Source organism: Anolis carolinensis, chromosome 1 (genome assembly GCF_035594765.1).
Source record: "Anolis carolinensis isolate JA03-04 chromosome 1, rAnoCar3.1.pri, whole genome shotgun sequence".
In the NCBI taxonomy this organism is placed as follows: domain Eukaryota; kingdom Metazoa; phylum Chordata; class Lepidosauria; order Squamata; family Dactyloidae; genus Anolis; species Anolis carolinensis.
Window position 1 is genome coordinate 134,075,371 of NC_085841.1, and position 19,440 is coordinate 134,094,810.

Sequence of the window (19,440 nt, forward strand, 5' to 3'; positions counted from 1 at the left end):
AAAAGAGTGCTGGTACCGTTAGTTACAGTTTTGTAACTAAATTCTATATAGCATTAAGTCATGGCACTTAAAAGTGATATCAAACTGTATTAATTCTACAGTGTGGATTCACCCAAAATCAGCTTGACAGCAAATAGCACATTGCATCACAATGGCAAGGGGCAAGGTTGGGTATTTAGTAGAGCTCCAAAATGACAGTGAGTTCACCATTCTAACAGTGCTGCTGTTTCCACCAGATCCTAGAAAACTGCCATACTAGTTGGGGGTTCTGTGTCTTATGTTGTTGTTGTCTTTATGACACAACTAAATGCTCTGTCTGGGCTTCTATGTTTTCTAATACAGGCTGATGTTTTTAGCTTTTGCAGTTAATAGCCAAATCTCAGTTGACGTCATTGAGTGGTGCAGCTCAAAAGAACTATTTCAATATCTTGGACAAAATTGTTCAAAAAGGTAAGGCTACAGTTATCCTGATCTGACTAAATGCTTGGAAGTAATGGGAGTTTGGGGTAGGGGTTTTACTGGTTTAGGTTTTGCTCACAGAAAAGCTTCTTGTATTTTCCTATCCCCTTTTCCCTTATTTATTTCCCCTCCCTTCCATCCCTTCCCTTCCCTCCTTGGCTCTTAGGGTCTAAGGATACCAGTAGCCATGTTTTGCCTATAATGACTTTATTTTTAGCTAAATGTTTAAAATAATTCTGAATAAAAATATTTTTAAAGATGTGAGCAATCAGGGATTCTCCATGGTGAATGAGCAAACTAGCAGCAGATGTGACACACAGTCACAAACATTTTTCCTCTGCAGCTCAGCACAGACAAGCATAAGACTGCAGGGTGAAGTTTGTGGCCTCTCTTCTGTCAGCCTCTAGCAAGCCAGTCGCTTGTGGAGTTATTTACTAGGCTGAGAAGGTCTAACCTTTCATGTGCTTGGTATGCTGTTCACCTGAGTAATCAAGTGTTTCAGGAATATAAATATGTAGATAACGCCTTGCCTTGCCTTTTTACTAGAAAGCAAGCAAGAAAAAAAATAGAAGAAATCCTTTTGGAGTTTCAACTCCAAGCCAAGGTAGCCATCAGTCATGTTGTGTAGGAGCTGGTAAAACAAGAAACTCTAGAAGCACAATATATGTTCTCTTATTGTAGACATCTCAAAGCAATTGTTGGCAAAGGCTATAAATTCTTGTTGTCAGATTAAGAGAAATGCAGATGTTCACTCCGCCTTGAATTTAATTGAATTACACTGAGCTGCCTGGACACACTCAGGGTGTATCTACGCTATACAGTAGAATTAATGTAGGTTTACATCATTTGAACCAGCATACCTGAATTCTATGGGATCGTGAGAGCTGTATTTTGAATATTTTAACTGTTATAAAAAAGGAACTATTCTCATCTCTGAACAGAGTAGTGAGAGGTAAGTGCTTAGTCAGTCCTAGTACAACCTCCTTACTCTCTCTGCCTTGGCACCACTTCTGGCTTGTTTGAAAGCCTGAGCGGGAAAATGGCTGTGTAGCAGTGGCGTTGGTACTTTCTTCTCTCTGCAGAATGGCCCTTGACTGATCCATGGATTATATCATAATCTATAAATTTAGCCCCGAAGCCTGCCATCAACTTCTACATAGTTGTGTATGGTAGATGTGGTTCCAGATATTACTTCTTTAACGAAAAAATTGGTGCAGGCTAAATATCTATACAAAATCCCAGAATACTTGTAAAGTATCTACACAAACACGATATAGTCTATATACAAAGAAAATATGTCCAAATAACATATAATATTATTAAAGTTCCCCGTACAAAGCTCAATTTGACAGTATCAGACAAAATGTCAATGAAAATATCTTCCAAACAAATTAAACAGATGGTTGGTCATGTTGCTGTATAGTGGAATGAAAAAAATAATGATGGAGCACCGCTCTCAAAAAAGTCTTCGAAAGTAAAGGGGCGGGGGGGGGGGGGGGTGAGAAGTGTTTTGGATTTCTGATTTTAGAATACTTGAGTTGGCATGTATTTCCATAATAATCTATTTTGGAGATGGGACCCAAGTCTAAACATGAAATTCATTAATGTTTCATATAAGTTGTACATGTAGTCTGAAGATAATCGTATATACCCAGCATTGTCTGAGTGTTGGAATGGCTGCTGCCCACCTGTTTTCTTATTTCTCCAGCTGTGAGAAAGCCTAATTCAAAATGTCTCCATGGCAATACTCTGACAACAGTGTCTTTGTGACTTGGCCACGGTGGTCCACGTTCTAGTTACATCCAGATTGGATTACTGCAATGTTCTCTATGTGGGGCTGCCCTTGAAAATGGGCCGGGAACTTCAGCTGGTTCAGAGATTGGCAACCAGTCTCCTAACTGGAGCTAATTACAGGGAGCATACTACACCGGTGCTAAAACAGCTCCACTGGTTGCCGATAAGCTGCCTGTCCCAATTCAAGATGCAGGTCATGGCCTATAAAGCTCTATATGGCTCAGGACCAACCTTTCTCCGTGATCGCATCTCCCCCTATGAACCGGCATGAGCCTTAAGATCCTCCGGAGAGGCCCTCCTCTCACTTCTGCCACCGTCTCAGGCACGGCTGGTGGGGATGAGGGAGAGGGCCTTCTCGATGGTAGCTCCCTGGCTCTGGAATACCCTTCTTAGAGAGATTAGGCAAGCCTCCACTCATTCCGTAAAGAGCTGAAAACTTGGTGGTTTAAGCAGATTTTTAATAGAGTCCCTTAGACTCTCAGTTATGCCCTGTTTAACCTTTTATACATCCTTGTCCACCCGGTATTGGAATACCTGGCACAATTAGCACTTTATAGTTGGCCACTTCAATGCTAAATCTTGGCCACTGTATTCGGATTCATTGATGGAGTTCTGTTATTAGGTTTTAAATGGTGAGTTATGTGTTTTATGATTATTTGTTGTATACATCTGTTTGGTGTCTAATGTTTTAATTGCTGTATTTTAATTAACTATGTTTTTAATATGTAGGAAACCACTCAAAGTCCCTTGAGGAGATAGGGCGGTATATAAAGTTGTTTATAATAATAATAATAATAATAATAATAATAATAATAATTATTATTATTATTATTATTATTATTATTATTTATTCTTGGGGGCTGTGTGGTGGTGGCGGCAGTGTGGAGGGAGGGATGGTTTTGTGATGTGTGCAGGGGGAAAACATTTAATTTCATTGTACAATGTACAATGACAATACAGGTATTCTATTCTTTGTGGTTCTTTCATTTCTTCTATTTCCTTCATATAACTTCTCCCTCTCTCTGTTCTCCTTTACTTCCCTTCTTCCGTGCTTTCTATCATACACTTTTTCCTTCTCTTCCTTCCATCCAGATTTTTCCCTTTTTTCCTTTTTCCCTTTCTTCTTCTTTATATCTTTATTGTTTTTTTTCTTTTCTCCCATCATACCCTTTCCTTTCCTTCCTTCCTTCCTTCCCTCCCTTTCTTTCTTTCTTTCTTTCTTTCTTTCTTTCTTTCTTTCTTTCTTTCTTTCCCTTCTCTTTCTTTTTCCCCTTCCTCCCTCCCCTCCTTCCTTCCCCTCCTTCCTTCCCCTTATAAACATGTCACCTAGCAACAGCCAATCTGCTTTATTATTATTATTATCAACACAACGACGTTGTATGGCACAGCAAACAAGATAGATATGCTGGATTTCGTTTCGCAAAACCACAAGTCGAACACTTCCCAAGTGTCTAGGACTGTGTGATGTATTTTCTGATGATGTGTGCAGATCCCAGTAGGGTGGCCTTTTGCAGTTGGCAGATGGTGATTTTGTCAATGTCTATTGTTTCCAAATGCCGGCTGAGATCTTTTGGCACAGCACCCAGTGTGCCCATCACCACCGGGACCACCTGTACTGGTTTCTGCCAGAGTCTTTGAAGTTCAATCTTGAGGTCCTGATAGCGGCTGAGTTTTTCCTGTTGTTTTTCATCTATGCGACTGTCACCTGGGATGGCAACATCAATGATCCAAACCTTGTTCTTTTCCACAACTGTGATGTCCGGTGTGTTGTGTTCCAGAACTTTGTCAGTCTGGATTCGGAAGTCCCACAGTATCTTTGCGTGCTCATTTTCCAATACTTTTGCAGGTTTGTGATCCCACCAGTTCTTTGCTGCTGGGAGGTGGTACTTGAGGCATAAGTTCCAATGAATCATTTGGGCCACATAGTTGTGCCTCTGTTTGTAGTCTGTCTGTGCGATTTTCTTACAGCAGCTGAGGATATGATCAATGGTTTCGTCGGTTTCCTTGCACAGTCTGCATTTTGGGTCATCAGCTGATTTTTCAATCTTGGCCTTAATTGCATTTGTTCTGATGGCTTGCTCCTGGGCTGCAAGGATCAGGCCTTCTGTCTCCTTCTTCAGGGTCCCATTCGTGAGCCAGAGCCAGGTCTTCTCCTTATCAGCTTTTCCTTCAATTTTGTCAAGGAACTTTCCATGCAGTGTTTTGTTGTGCCAGCTGTCAGCTCTAGTTTGTAGTGCGGTTTTCTTGTACTGGTTTTTTGTCTGCTGTGTTTTGAGGAGTTTCTGATTTTTGACTTCAATCAAAGCAGGTTCTTCACTTTGCTTGACATCTTCTGCCAGGGCATGTTCTTCTTCTTTGACTGCTTGCTTTACTTGTAAGAGTCCTCTGCCCCCTGATCTTCTAGGCAGATATAGCCGGTCAACATCACTGCGAGGGTGCAGTGAATGATGAATGGTCATGAGTTTTCTTGTTTTTCTGTCCAAATTGTCCAGTTCCACCTGTGTCCAATTTATAATGCCAGCAGTATATCTTATGACAGGTATGGCCCAGGTGTTTATGGCCTTGATGGTGTTGCCTCCATTGAGCTTGCTTTTGAGAATTTTTCTGACCCTTTGTGTGTATTCTTTGCTGACCACAGTTTTCACATGTTCATGCTTGATGTTGTCCAGCTGTAGTATGCCCAGATATTTATAGGCCTCTGGCTGGTGACACTTTATTGTTTGGCCATTGGGCATATTTATGCCCTCACTTTCAATGATTTTTCCCTTCTTCAATGCCACTGTCTTCAATGCCATTGCCTTCTTCAATGCCATTGATAAACTTTACAGGCGGGTTATAAATATAATAATAATAATAATAATAATAATAATAATAATAATAATAATAATATTATTATTATTATTATTATTATATTTATAACCCGCCTGTAAAGAGCTAAGAACGACTGAGGTTCTCTCAGGCAGGGGAGAAATCCTTTTGAATCCCACCGCTGCCACCAATTTGTGGAGAACTCAGGCAGGGGGGAATCTTTTTTTAAAAAAAATCCCACTTTTGCTATCAAATTTAAAGATGTTTATTTACGCTGCCACCAGAGGTAAAGATGTTTATAATGCTGCCACCAAATGTCAAGGGGATCATCAATTCTTGCCACCACTATAGGAATATGTAGCCACTAGCTACTTAGAGAGGAGACTTTTAAAATTTTATTTTTCTTACTTTCTTGTTTGCTTTTGATGGTAAAATAGATGACAGAAGCTGAGATGTTAAAAAGAACAATAACACATTTATTCAGGCACAAGCTTAATGGTTACAGCAACCTTTTCTTCTTGTTTGAGGCACTTTGACTAACAGTTGCAATAACAGAATGAGGTGATTCAAGCTTCCTAAAATGTCACTTCTTTCTCCACTGCTTTAACCTGCAGTCACCCTGTGAATTTCAGTCACAGACTATCTGTTCCTTATCTGGAAACAGACTACCTTAAAATAAGTCACCAAACTTACTTTAAACTTGACTCAAGATCCAACCTTTGAGCCACCCTGATTCTCCAACTGAGAATCAGTCTTAACTGCAATTCCTCCAATTACAGACTACCTTAAAATAAGTCACCAAACTTATTTTATTCCTGATCCCCTAACTTAGGATCAGCCTTCCCTGAGCTTCACCAGAGCCCAGACTAAAATCAACCTTCCCTGTGGTTCTCTGACCACACACACTGAGTTTCCCTCCAATTCTACTCTCTTCAGTTAACCCAGTTGGCTCCGCCCCCTTCTCCATGGCAACCAGCCTCTGAGTGCTGAGTAACTGAAATAATAACCCTTTTTAAAACACAGTTAAACATGGCATCTGTAAACTAAAAAATTCACACTTCTTTACACCGCCCTATCTCCCTGAGGGAGCTCAGAGCGGTTTCCAGCAAAAGTTAACAAAGTGACAAACATTCAGTGCCAAAAAATAATAACAAATCAAAACAGTGGATTAAAAAATCTCAATATAAAATTATAAAACTATCCAAAAAATTAACCAAAATTAAACTTAAATAAACATAACATGCTTCACTCTTTTATTTCCCAGTCACATGACAGGGCCACTTCACCTATCTGCAGCAAATAGATTTTGTGCTCTTTTACTTTCCCTCTGCTTTGGGCTCAAAAGGGATGGAGTTTTTCAGGCTTTGGTCCAGATATATCAAGCTATGTAGGAGCCTTTGTGGTACAAACCAGCCAACAAAAACATACATGCTTACATACAGGACCATAGCCAGAAAAATGGAGGGTGTGTGAAATTTTTCTTAGCGAATCATGAAGAGTAGTTCCATAACATAAAATAATTGAGAATCAGGCTCCATTGATAAACTTCAGTAGACACTCAAGACAGATAAACTTCAGTGGATACTCATGGGGATTTGGTTAATCAGTTAAATTCGTGATTAAACCAGTTTTTTAAAAAACTGAAAAAATTCAGTGGGGGGGGGGAGGAGTTGAACCCTTACCCTTCTCCCCTTGGCTACAGTTCTGCTTACATACTTTCCTTCCAAAAATGCATCCAGGAATGCAATTTCTTTTATAGGCTTCCCCTTTTTATGATTTCCATTTTGGTTGTCACACTTATAGGTCTAGACTTTTTTTTAACATGCTGTGGGGGCAGTTGGCTAGGCAAGATAATTTGCAAAAATTGGCTTCTGTGTCAGAAACTTAATGGACTGAGGTATACCTGCATATCTTTGTAAGGCAACTTTAAGCCTGATTTACTGAAAAGTGACAGGACAGGAGAGCTGATTCTCCCATGTTTGAATCAACTAGCAAGATTATGAGCAGCAGGCTCTCAGCCCTAATTGCATAGATGGCTGTACAGGTCAGGCACCCACTGAGATATATGCAATTACTGCAAAATGAGTGCCACCATCTTCGCTTTTGCTTGATCGAGGTCTGGGCAGGCAGGATGTTGCATCTACTTTCCTAAATGCAATGTCTCCATGATATCTTAAGGTGTTTCCTTAGTTTGCATATTCTGCTCCCCTATCTCATTCAGGGCTGGTTTGGGAAAGTCTTTTTGAGGTTTTGGACTTCAGCTTCTACTAATCTTTAATACATGTGCATTATTATCGGCAGTAATAGAGAAATATAGAAATGATGTCTTATTCAGAGTATGGCTTTCTATAATATATTAGGAAAGAGCACAGATGTACTATACGCTTCTGAAAATTGCAGTGTCACTTTTATCTTACAGAACTAAATTTCGATTGTAACGTAGTCTTTTAAAAAATTGAACATAACAGTAACCCAAAATACATATGTGTTTTTAAATTTTCCCCATCTAGTTCTAGAAGACCAGTACAACCCACGTCTCATCAAAGACCTCCTTCAAGACCTGAGTTCTACACTCTGCACCTTAATAAGAGGCGTAGGGAAGTCAGTGCTGGTAGGAAACATCAATATTTGGATTTGCCGGCTGGAGACTATCCTTTTGTGGCAGCAGCAGCTCAGCAATCTTCAGATGACCAAGGTATAGCTGGCTTTTATATTATGTCACTGATGTTTTTGATTTGTTATAATGGAAACATTTAAGTACACCTTTAATGATTGCAGCGTTAAATAACCATACTTGGTAACACTATTGCTTGAGAGAGGAGCAGATCCTGATGCTAAAAATGAGTTTGGCAAAGGTGCCCTCAAAATAGCTAGAGGATTGAACCGAATGAGTGTCACTTCAATAATAGAAGATAAAAAAGACAATTGAGTAGTATGTCCATTCAGCTTTCTCCATCTTCCAGTACAGTTGTGTGAAACAAGTAAATGACCTCCTGATAGTTTTCCAGGAAGGTGAGATCATAAAGACTGAATTCTTGCTGTTTCCCCCTTTTTGTGTTTGGTTGTTAACGCATTCTTGGACATCTTGATTAAATTCTAGCTTTGATTCTCAAAAAAAAAGTTTGGAAGCACAAAATCCTTTCCTCTAAATTTCTCAACAGTGTCTCTTCCCCTCCTGTCCCAACCTCAAATTGTGGGAAACAGTTATAAAATCTTTTAACTTTTTTTAAAAAGTTAGCCATTAAATAATTGAAACTGCAACCTAGCTAAGCTGTGATGGGTTTTCTTTTCAGTGTTGGATGTTTTCCCCCATTGGGAAGAAGTAACTAGTTTAAGCGCCTGGATATATTCCATAGCTGTGAAAGTATACATTTTATCTAGTTCCCATTAGAACACATTAGAACGGCTAAATATGAAGAAAGAACAATAAGGCATTCCTACATATTCATATTGGACTCTTTTCCATCATTTATTCCCTTGTCTTTTCTCCAAATTTCAGATCATTGGGCAATATGAAAGGGGAAAGTTTTAGATAGTCCCATCTTTCTGGTGTTTGTGGGGAATTTTAGTACATTATGTTTGATCACAGTTTTGTTTATACTTACATACATTAACAACACAGTGTAAACAGAACAGAAAACAATGAACATTTTACAAACACATAACCCCACTACCAAGGCCTGAACGAGTATCATTTTCTTTGCCATAATTTTATGAGTCAATCAGTAAACAAATATCATATCCAAAATTCCCGACCAAAAAGGTTGTATTATTTTCCCTTATCACTATCTAAAATATATTTAATGAAAACTAAACACAGTATTTAATATCAAAGCTAGGGTGAAATTTGAAATCCCATGAAATAGTACCCCAGTTTCTGTAAGCTGGAGAATCCAGAGAGGCCATTTACACTTCTGTTGTTGTTAACTGCCATGAAGTCAACTTCAACCTGTGGTGACCCTATGAATGAGAGATGTCCAAGTCACCTTGCAAACATGTTGCAGACCCCTGAGATCCATCTGTAATGTGGTCTTTCACTTTTTTAAACTGCAAAAGCATAATTGTCTTTTCTATAGAATCATGTCTTCTCAGGATACAATCTAAAGTTCAACAGCCTAGTTTGGTCGTATTGGCTTCTTCAGATAGCTCAGGCTTGATTTTCCCTGGACCCATTTATTCCTCTTTTTGGCAGTCCACAATGTCCATAGAACTTCTACAGCACTACGTTTTAAATGAACTGGTGTCTGGTGTCAGTAATGAAGCAGATGAGAGAGAAATTGAAACTTAATCCAGACTTGGAAGGCAGGCTAGGAAATAAGGATTCAACCTCTGGTAATTGGGATTGTGCTTTCTCTGAAATCTCAGGATTGCATTTTGTTCTCCTGGATGCCAAGGTTTCAGCAGTGGAAAGAAGTGCATTTGCCACAGCTAAAGTTAATGCACCAGTTGCATTTGTTTCTTAAGGCATCAGATCTGGCTATAGTAGTGATATTATATTCCTTGATTAAATCCCTTTGGACTAATGTAACACACTCTATGTGGGGACTACCTTTGGAAACTGTTTGGAAACTTCAAATGCTGCAGCCAGAACATTGACCAGGACAAGTTTCAGGGATCATGTAACTCCCTCGTTTCATAGTTCATTTCCAAACACAATTCAAAGTGTTGGTCATCATCTATAACACACTGTATGGCTTAGGTCCAGACTATCTGAAAACCCACATCACCCCATGAAAACCTACCAGAGTTCTAATATTTATAGGGTAAATGTTTTCCCTCAGTCTTGCCACCATCCCAGGCCCCCTCCTTGCTTTCCTTTAGTAAGCAGGCAAGTAAGGTTTGTTGTTGTTGTTTAAACAGGCTTTTGATGCATAAGCAGGGTGGCTTTTTATTGGGATGTTTTATTTATCTCTTTAAATATATGTTTGTTAAAAAACTAAATGTTTTATATGACAAGTGTTTTTACATTTTATTGTGAATGTTTTGAATTGACTGTCTCTAAAAGCTGCTCTGGGTCCTGCTGTGAGAGAAAACTGGTGTACAGTGAAATAGATAAATGATGAATTTATTTTCTTTCTGTCAGCTTTCTTCACTGTCCAGCTTTTTCAGCTATAAATAGAAATTGGAAATGTGATTGCTCTAATTAAATGTTACTTAGTGCCCAGTAGAAGCATTCATATTGATACAGCCATAATATCATAAGCTATTGAATATAAAATGCTAGAAATATCAACAGTATATCTTGTGGCTTTAATCAATGTTTACTTACTTAGGAAAAATAGGCTTAAGGTATTTTTCTTGTCCAAGAAGGGTTCCTTACTCCCCCCCCAATAATGAATCTAATATTCAATTAAAAATAATTATAATGAGAAGAGCAGTGATTTTTCTTTGTCATAATTAGTTGAATTAGTATAGCTTTAATGGGTTCCTTTTTACAATGGGGGTAAATGAAATAAAGAACTCCTATAAATTATGTTAATGATTTTACTTTTAATTCCCTGTCAGTAGAAAAATTAGACCCTGTAGTCCAATTCTTGAGTCAAATGTACCTCAGGAGAACCATATGAACCAAATATCTGCCTAAACCTAATCATGATAGTATTTAATTAACTTATAACACCTGATGCAACACGCCAAAACAGCTGGGACTAACGTGGAAATCACAACCAGAAGTAACTTGTGGTTGTCATTTTCAGCTGATAGTTGCATAGTGCAACCAACTACACCTCTACATGCCCTCTACTCATAAACATTCCTGGTTTTCACTACAGTATGTATAACTGGGCCAGGCTTGCATGTTTGTATGTGTGTGTGTGTGTGTACACACGCGCACACATTCATACATACATACATACATTAAATGCTAAAGTATTTTTTGAAACCAGAAATATTCTTCCCATGATAGTATTTTTGAGCAAGAAACACAAGGGCAATTTTTATTCACTATCCAGCCAGAATAATAATGCCTTGGCTAGTGACCCACTGGTATAACCTTTATCAGTTGTAATAATTAATGTAGATTCCTGTAAAATACATTGATTTGTGAACCACTTCAGATTTTAGATTTTGAGCTGCTGTTGCATCCTTAGATGTTAGCCCATAACCATAACTGTAATTACAACACAAGATAAATGGCACTAGTAGCTTTCATTTGCAACACCGGTATCTCCTGTGAAGCATTGTGGGAGATCTCATAGCTGAAATAACTGTTAAAAACATACATATTCTTTGATGTATCAAAAAAAAAAACTTGAAGAATGGAATTTTTAAAAACATGATTTGTAAAGATGTTTTCCTGTTTGCGATGGTAGCAAATAATTTGCTTTGCCTGTTAAGAAAAAAGATAAATACTGGTTCTCTATGCTGTATGCTCTTTTCTTAGATGAGAAATTTCTGGGCTAAGTGCTTCTAGAGACTACATTGTACCAATAGCTTTAAATCACTTGAATAGGGGAAAGAATCACTTAACTCTTCATATGCATGGTTTTCTTGTTGTCATTCTGGTAGAAGTAGAATTGATACTACATTATAAGGCAGATATAAAGATTATGTGACCCTCTGGATACTATTAGTCACTGCCTTCCAGATATAGAACTAGTTCATTTTGGCCAGTTGCAATGGATACTAGAAATTTGCTTTCCAAATATATTTGGAGAGCCACACAGCTACTACCTGCAATAAAAGTAAAGTTACATAAACTGAGTCTTGAAACATCTTAAATAGCTTATATGTCATTTTGGTTGAAGGTTACCAGGAACATGATTATGTGAAAGACATTCATAGGTTGTTTTCAGTGCTATCAAAGTGTGTTTCATGACTTGAGCATTAAACTAACAAACTAACAGTGATCAACTTGCTTTGCAGCAGGTCAACAATGGATGTACACTCAGTGATCTTCCTTTGCACATGTTGAACAACATTTTGTATAGATTTTCAGATGGTTGGGACATTATTACTTTGGGCCAAGTGACTCCCACTTTGTATATGCTCAGCGAAGACAGACAGCTGTGGAAAAAACTCTGCCAGTACCATTTTGCTGAAAAACAGGTAAGAGGAGCCTTCCTATATATCTGTACAGATATCAGGAGCTTCCATAAGCAGTGATCAGAAGGGGTGACAATAAAATGACTGTTGATAAAAGTTTTGTGCAGTATTTCAGCAGAAATTTATTGTTTTATTATTTAATATATACTTCTAGTTAGTTATAACCTCAGAATTGTTTTTTGTAAAGCTAACTGACGTGTCATATATTGATATACTTACACTGTGCTACCTTACTATCTGACTCTTCCAAAGTGGATGTGCTTTGGCAAGAACTGTCATTATTGCCCAGTTACAATGACAAATTGAATCATATTCTTTTGTTTGCACATACTAGAAGCATGCAGTTTTTCTTGCTGCTATTTGTTGTAGTCACTGATTTTGTCATTGCATTCAATAATATATGGGAAATATGCTTTATGAATAACATTAGTAGAAAAACATTGCTAAGGATTCTATATAGTCTAGTTACTAGTACAAGAGATAGTCCATGGGATGACACCATAAGTTACCACATTTGGTGACACCAATCCTAGTGACACAACTGTGTATAAATTTAGCTCTATGTAAATACAGCAGATATACAACAGAAAGAGAGAGAGAGAGAAGAAATCATACCCCTTTCATATTTGTTTAAAGGTCTGTGAATAATGTAGATCATAGAATTTATTTAAGCAAAAGAAAAGAATGTTCCTTTGTTGTCACATGTTCATTGTAAGTCTACTTTTAAAAGAAATGAACCCCACTCATTTCTGTGGAGTTTGCTTTCAGTCGAGTGTGCTTATGATGAAAGATAATGGGTGACTACAGAAATTTAGCATTTTTAGCAAAATCATCATCTAGTGTTAAATTTTGACAATAGTTTTCTGTAGCTATGTTTGGAGTTAAGCATTTTGGCGCCATTAGATATTTCTTCGCAGACTTGATTGAAATAACATGATGGCTTTTATGTTCAGTTTTGTAGGCATCTTATTCTGTCAGAAAAAGGTCACATTGACTGGAAGCTGATGTACTTCGCACTTCAGAAATGTTATCCTATAAAGGAACAGTATGGAGACACCCTGCATTTTTGTCGACATTGCAGTATTCTTTTTTGGAAGGTAATAAAATACTGGTTATAACTGGTTTTAACCATTACTTGGTAGCACTGGGAATGTTACTGTGTCTAATACTATTTTTCATATATTCTCTAGAGTGATCACAGTTTTCAAATATCCATATTTTCAAAACATATATATAATTTAAAAGATCAAACATTGTGTTATATTTATTAGTGAATTGTTTGGGGGACTTATTTTGAGAGCGTACTGATTGCAAACTTAGAGATGCAACACTGAAAGCAGCTTTGACATGACGAGTTGTGCCAGCTTCCATTGTCTTCTCTTTGAGCTTCTTCCAAATATCCAAATGGAACCCGGATTAGCAGAAATTGACTTAATAAATAAATCAATAATAAATACTGTCCCTTACAGTCATGCTGGTCTGCTTGGGTCCCATATTGCCCATTTAGATATGTGTAACCTAAATGGAGCAACAATTTTAAAAAACTAGGCAAGTGACAAAAAGAAAAAAAGACATGCTGTCCTCTCTAATTTGGGGTTTCTCCACAAGGATTCTCTGGAACCCTAAGATCATGCAAGTGATCAGTAGAGATCATGATTGCTAAAACAGGGGGGCATCTTTTATGCAGGAGTTCCTTGAGACTTAAAAATTATTTCATATATTCTTCCAGACTAAAAGGTTACGAAGAGCTGTCTAAATGTAGAATGGGTGCTTTTAGGCACCAGGAGCCATCCGCTTGGGCCTGCTGATTGAGACAGCTTCCTTAGTCCCTTGACAAGTCTTATTTTTTTGGTGGAAACTGACATACAACTGGTCATACTATCCTTACCCATTTCCCAAGATTTGAAGCTAGAAGGATGATTGATTGTGCATTAAGCTTGCCAATAATTAAACTTGCCAGAGCCACATTTTACCATGTTGAATAGGTTGATGAAGGTTTGTAAGCATCACAAGAGCCTTTCTAAATAAGGTCTAAGGCTTGTCTTATCTAGCATTCAGTTTCTGAACAAGCCTGATACAAAGGACAATCCTTTTCTTGCTAGTTTACAATCATAGCTGATCTATAACACTGCTTCTTAAACTGTGAGTCCTGACCCCAAATGGGATCCCCTTAGCTTAATGTTGTGGTCATGAAAAATTTCACAACAATGAAGATTTTCTGAATGCCGCCTCGTGGCTGTTTTAGATATTTATCTGACTGTTTGTGTAGGGTTTACGGTGGACTCTGCAGAAAATGCTTCAGCTGTATTTCATAAAAAGGAAAATCAGCCTGTTTAGCAAGCTTTGCAAATGCTGATTTGCTATTAGTAAATGTTTGGTTTTTATACCTGTTTTATATACCAGGTGGAAAGGGGTCATGAGTCTGTAAAAGTTGTAAGAAGCCCTAATCTAAAGCATAGTATTGCTATATTCTATCAGTTACAATGTTTCATAACAGCTAAAGGTACTGATGTTTTTGTGCACACATGGGCATTAAGCAGCTCTTGTTTCAATCAGTTTTATAAAGGGAGTGCAGGAGTACAGTGCTCATGACAGCTGCCTGCCTCTGAACAGCTATCAGACATTTAACATATAAATAGCGCAGAAAAACTCAGAGATGATTTAAGTATCACAAATGAAAATGCCTTGAGGCAGAGGTAACTGCAAACAGGGTCGAAGAGATGAGAAGAGGAGATATATTTAATGTCAGTCATTGGCAATGAGTAACAGTCAGGTTAACAGCCTCCCACCTACAGTGTTTAACTACTAGCTTTTAAAATAATTTACAATGAGAAATTATGCCAGTTTTTTTTGGAAGCAAGCACTACTGGTTTTAAAACAACCAAATTCCAAAGAGAGCTTTGAGGATACAGTGTCTGCCAAGCACCGTCTCCTGAGATAAACCTGCGTTTGGGAAGTGTGAAGATGGCGGAGATTCTGTAATTAAATAATATGACCTGCTGGATTTAGGCAGAGAAAGGAGCTGATACTCATATTTTTAATTTGAATTCCACCAACAAAGACCTTTAGTATGTCAAAGGATAAACAATGCAACAAATTGACTTTCATACAGAATGTAGAGTCTCACTTATCCAACACTTGCTTATCCAACGTTCTGGATTATCCAACGCATTTTTGTAGTCAATGTTTTCAATATATTGTGATATTTTGGTGCTAAATTCGTAAATACAGTAATTACTACATAGCATTACTGCGTATTGAACTACTTTTCTGTGAAATTTGTTGTATAACATAATGTTTTGGTGCTTAATTTGTAAAATCATAACCTAATTTGATGTTTAATAGGCTTTTCCTTAATCCCTCCTTATTATCCAACATTCTGCCGGCCCATTTATGTTGGATAAGTGAGACTCTACTGTACTTCTTATTCTTAATGTATTTTAAGGGATAATTTTCCCCGCTTGGCTTGTCTAGATAGGAATGCTCAGTAGACAGAATTGTAATCATGTATTGAACATTGCTAATTCTTGTCATTCTGTCTAGTAAAATCTTCCTCTCTTTTGCTTTACTGCCTTCCTTCCTGTTTCTTCTCTCATGGCTTCAAAAGGACTACCATCTTGCTTTGTTACTCAAGGTACTTCCACACGCTTTTCTTCGTGGTTTTTTTTTCTGTGTCATACTGTGGGCCTGACTAGTATGTTTAAAAACCACTTGGGTACTTAGAGTGGCAGAAGGTGGGGTTTTTTTCCATGTCAGGAGCAACCTGAGAAACTGCAAGTAGCTTCTGGTGTGAGAGACATGGCCATCTGCAAGGATGTTGCCCAGGGGACGCACGTTTTTTGTTTGTTTTTGTTTTTTTACCATCCTGCGGGAGGCTTCTTTCATGTCCCCGCATGAGGAGCTGGAGCTGACAGAGGGAGCTCACCTGCTCTCCCCAGATTCGAATGGCCAACCTGTTCGTCAGCAGTCCTGCTGCACAAGGGTGTAACCCATTGCACCACCAGGGGCTCCAGAAGGTGGCTTAAAGAAGAGGATTCAATCCTTTGACACATCACCCATGTGCACCTTCAGTAATTGCCTCAGAGGACTAAAAAAACCACCAAAGCAGAGCTTTAGATAATATAAGTATAGGTGGGAAGATCTTGCTTCTGGTGAAGGGGTTACTCAGGTCTTCCTTGATCCTCTGCTGGGCTTCCTCTGTCAACATAAGTCCCCAGTTGGGTCTGGGCTATACAGTTACTCATCCACATTTGTGGTTTCATTTTTGCAGATTTTATTATTGATGGATTTACTTGAAAATATTCTCTCTAAGAATCTCTAGGTCCTCAATTTGCTCCAGTCATGCTGGAGGATCTAGAGATTTCTAGAAATCTCTAGGTCCTCCCAATGCGATTCTGGTGGAAGTAGGCCATTATAGAGTCATACTGGATGAGGTATAAATTCCTAGAGAAGTGTATCTCACATAAAAATAATAGACATTGCTTTATTCATGGTTTTTCACTTTCATGGGAGTCCTGTGCCCCTACCCCAACAAATGTGAGGGTTGGCTTTGCCTCTTTGTAAATGAAATTTATTAAATCCAAGCATGTTCTCTCAGCTCTGGGTAATGTATAATATGTCTAGGTTACAGTTTTTAAGTACAGTACTGTAAACAAAACAACCCCCCCCCCCCCCCCCCGTTTAGCTTTCTAATGTAAGCAAGCACAGTTTCCAGTTAGCTTAAAGGCAGGAAAATGTGCTCTGTCAGATACTAAGTCAGAAGAGGGTGTCTCTTTATCTCCTAAGGAGCAAGAATTTTAAGATTTATTTTAGATTGTTTCTGCCCAGATATGGATGTCTAAAATGCCTTGAATAATTTCTTGATCCTTTGTTATATATTGACTGATACTTCCTGACAGCTTTTCCCAATCCTGAATCCTCCAGTTTCCATAGTGGGTGGATTGAGGAAAGCTAGTGTTTTAAATGAGGAACGTAATAAAAAGGTACTGTATGGGAAACTTAACTTTGGCTATCGCTACTCAATTTCTTCCTCATCTTGGGAAACAACCTTTTGGCAGAGTGTTTTGCAAATGGAAAAAAACTGCACTGCACTGCACTAGACTGCAAATTTTTCATTTTAAGTCTAAGTTTTTAATTTTTCCAAATGATTTTTGTCAGTTTTTATTCCAGAAATATAACACTTTAGATAGTATGTTCATTTTCATTGCCAGTTTCCTGCCCAATAGAGACAGCTCTGGTTTGCTCCATTTTTGTAAATTCTACTGCATCTCTTTCCACATTTTTTTAATAATTGTTTTTGAATAAGTCTGAATTATTGTTTGTCTCATAAATTCACAAATATTTTCTTTTCTTTACTGTATCTATTTTTACCTCTTGTGACAGAGTTTCTTGGTTCTTCTTGCTCATGTTATATGTCATAATCTTTGTCTTGTCTCTGTTTATAGATAAGTCTGTGATTTTCTCAAATTCTTTGGTATATTCTTTGAAGAATTATGAGTCAATATCACTCATCTGCAAACAGTCTCATTTTGTAATTTTTTTATTGTTAAGCCTTCTATGTTGTCATTGGTTCTAATCCTTCTTGCCAAGACTTCCGCTGCTAAGATGAAAAGTAGAGGTGAGAGAGGGCAACTGCATTGCACTAGATTAAGTGAATCAAATGTAATGAATTTGATTTAGATCCCACCTTCTTAGGATTGTGGCCCAAAGTTTGCCCCATATTACCACGTCTTATTTTTTGGGGGAAGTTAGTTTGATAAAATATGGTCCACTTCAAGCATAGAGAAACACTTCATTCCCAGACAAATACAAGGGGTCAGTTAGAGCAGAACTTTCCAAACATTTCATGTTGGTGACACATTTTTTAGATACACATTGTTTTACACCACAGTAATTCATTTACTACTAAACTGGAGGTTAAGCCAACCCCTTATGAGACATGTGGACACATACATAAATTGTTATAACTAAGTGTATGAAGACACAATGTGTCGCATGAAAACCTTTCAATAATATTTTTTAAAATACATGATTTCTAAAAGATTGACATACATTCCCAAGACTATCTTCATTTCTGATGTGTCTGTGTCTGTACAGCTGCTGTCTGTAGCTGTGTTGCATGAACATACGGATAAATGACAAAAGTCTGGAAAGTTTGGAAAGCTCTGAGTTATAACCATGGCCACAAAGCCCTTTCCTGTCTGCACCCTAAATAATTCAGAGGTCTCCCTCCTTTTATCACATATGTCATCTAGGCTCTCCTAAGAAGGCAGTGTATGTTTGTATGTCTTCAACATATTTCTGATCTGTTGTGGCCCTAAACCAAATCTATCACAGGGTTTTCTTGACAGGAGTTTTCAGAATGGGGGTTGCCCTAGTGTTCCTCTGAAGTTTAGAGAGAGTGACTTGCCCAAGATCAATTAGTGAATTTCCATGGCTCTTCAGAGTCGTAATCCAATAGTCAAACCACTACACCATATTTGCTCTCAAGAAGGCCCTACTTTTCTACATACAGTGGGGGAGAAAGTATTTAGTCAGATACCAGTTGTACGAGTTCTCCCACTTAAAAAAAATGAGAGAGGCCTGTAATTGGCATCATAGGTAGACCTCAACTATGAGAGACAACATACGAAAACACATCCAGAAAATCACATTGTCTGATTTGTCACAAATTTATTTGCAAATTATGGTGGAAAATAAGTATTTGGTCACCTACAAACAAGCAAGATTTCTGGGTCTCACAGACCTGTAACTACTTCTTTAAGAGGCCCCTCTGTCCTCCACTCATTACTTGTAGTATTGGCACCTATTTGAACTTGTTATCAGTATAAAAGATACCTGTCCATGACCTCAAGCAGTCACACTCCAAACTCCACTCTGGTGAAGACCAAAGAGCTGTCGAAGGACACCAGAAACAAAATTGTAGCCCTGCACCAGACTGGGAAGACTGAATCTGCAATAGGCAAACAGCTTGGTGTGAAGAAATCAACTGTGGGAACAATAATTAGAAAATGGAAGAGATACAAGCCCACTGATAATCTCCCTCAATCTGGGGCTCCACGCAAGATCTCATCCCGTGGGGTCAAAATGATCACAAGAACGGTGAGCAAAAATCCCAAAACCACACCGGGGGGGGGGGGGGGGGGGGCTTAGTGAATGACCTGCAGAGAGCTGGGACCAACATCACAGAAACTTGGATCCAAGAGGGGGATGAGATCCTACTCCAGGAAATAACACCTCCAGGTTATGTAATCACCCACCAGATGCAGAGTGGGAGGCGGGGGGGGGGGGGGTGGCTATGCTCTCCTGTGAAGGCTTTTCTCTTAGGGCAGTTCC

General features: G+C 38.3%; 1 protein-coding gene across 6 annotated transcripts in view; it reads left to right on the forward strand.

Annotated features, from left to right (window-relative positions):
- The window catches only part of fbxo25 (F-box protein 25), a 50,856-nt gene that overhangs the window by 24,745 nt on the left and 6,671 nt on the right, over window positions 1-19,440 (forward strand). For 2 of the 6 annotated variants that reach the window (XM_008118425.3, XM_016996966.2), the window contains 4 exons: window positions 357-450; window positions 7,572-7,756; window positions 11,926-12,108; window positions 13,059-13,202. In XM_008118425.3, the coding sequence (XP_008116632.1) occupies window positions 357-450; window positions 7,572-7,756; window positions 11,926-12,108; window positions 13,059-13,202 (606 nt within the window). Of the gene's footprint in view, window positions 1-356; window positions 451-7,571; window positions 7,757-11,925; window positions 12,109-13,058; window positions 13,203-15,712; window positions 15,740-19,440 lie in introns of all 6 variants that reach the window. The other 4 variants (XM_008118417.3, XM_003215494.3, XM_062982732.1 and 1 more) reach the window with 4 other exon arrangements.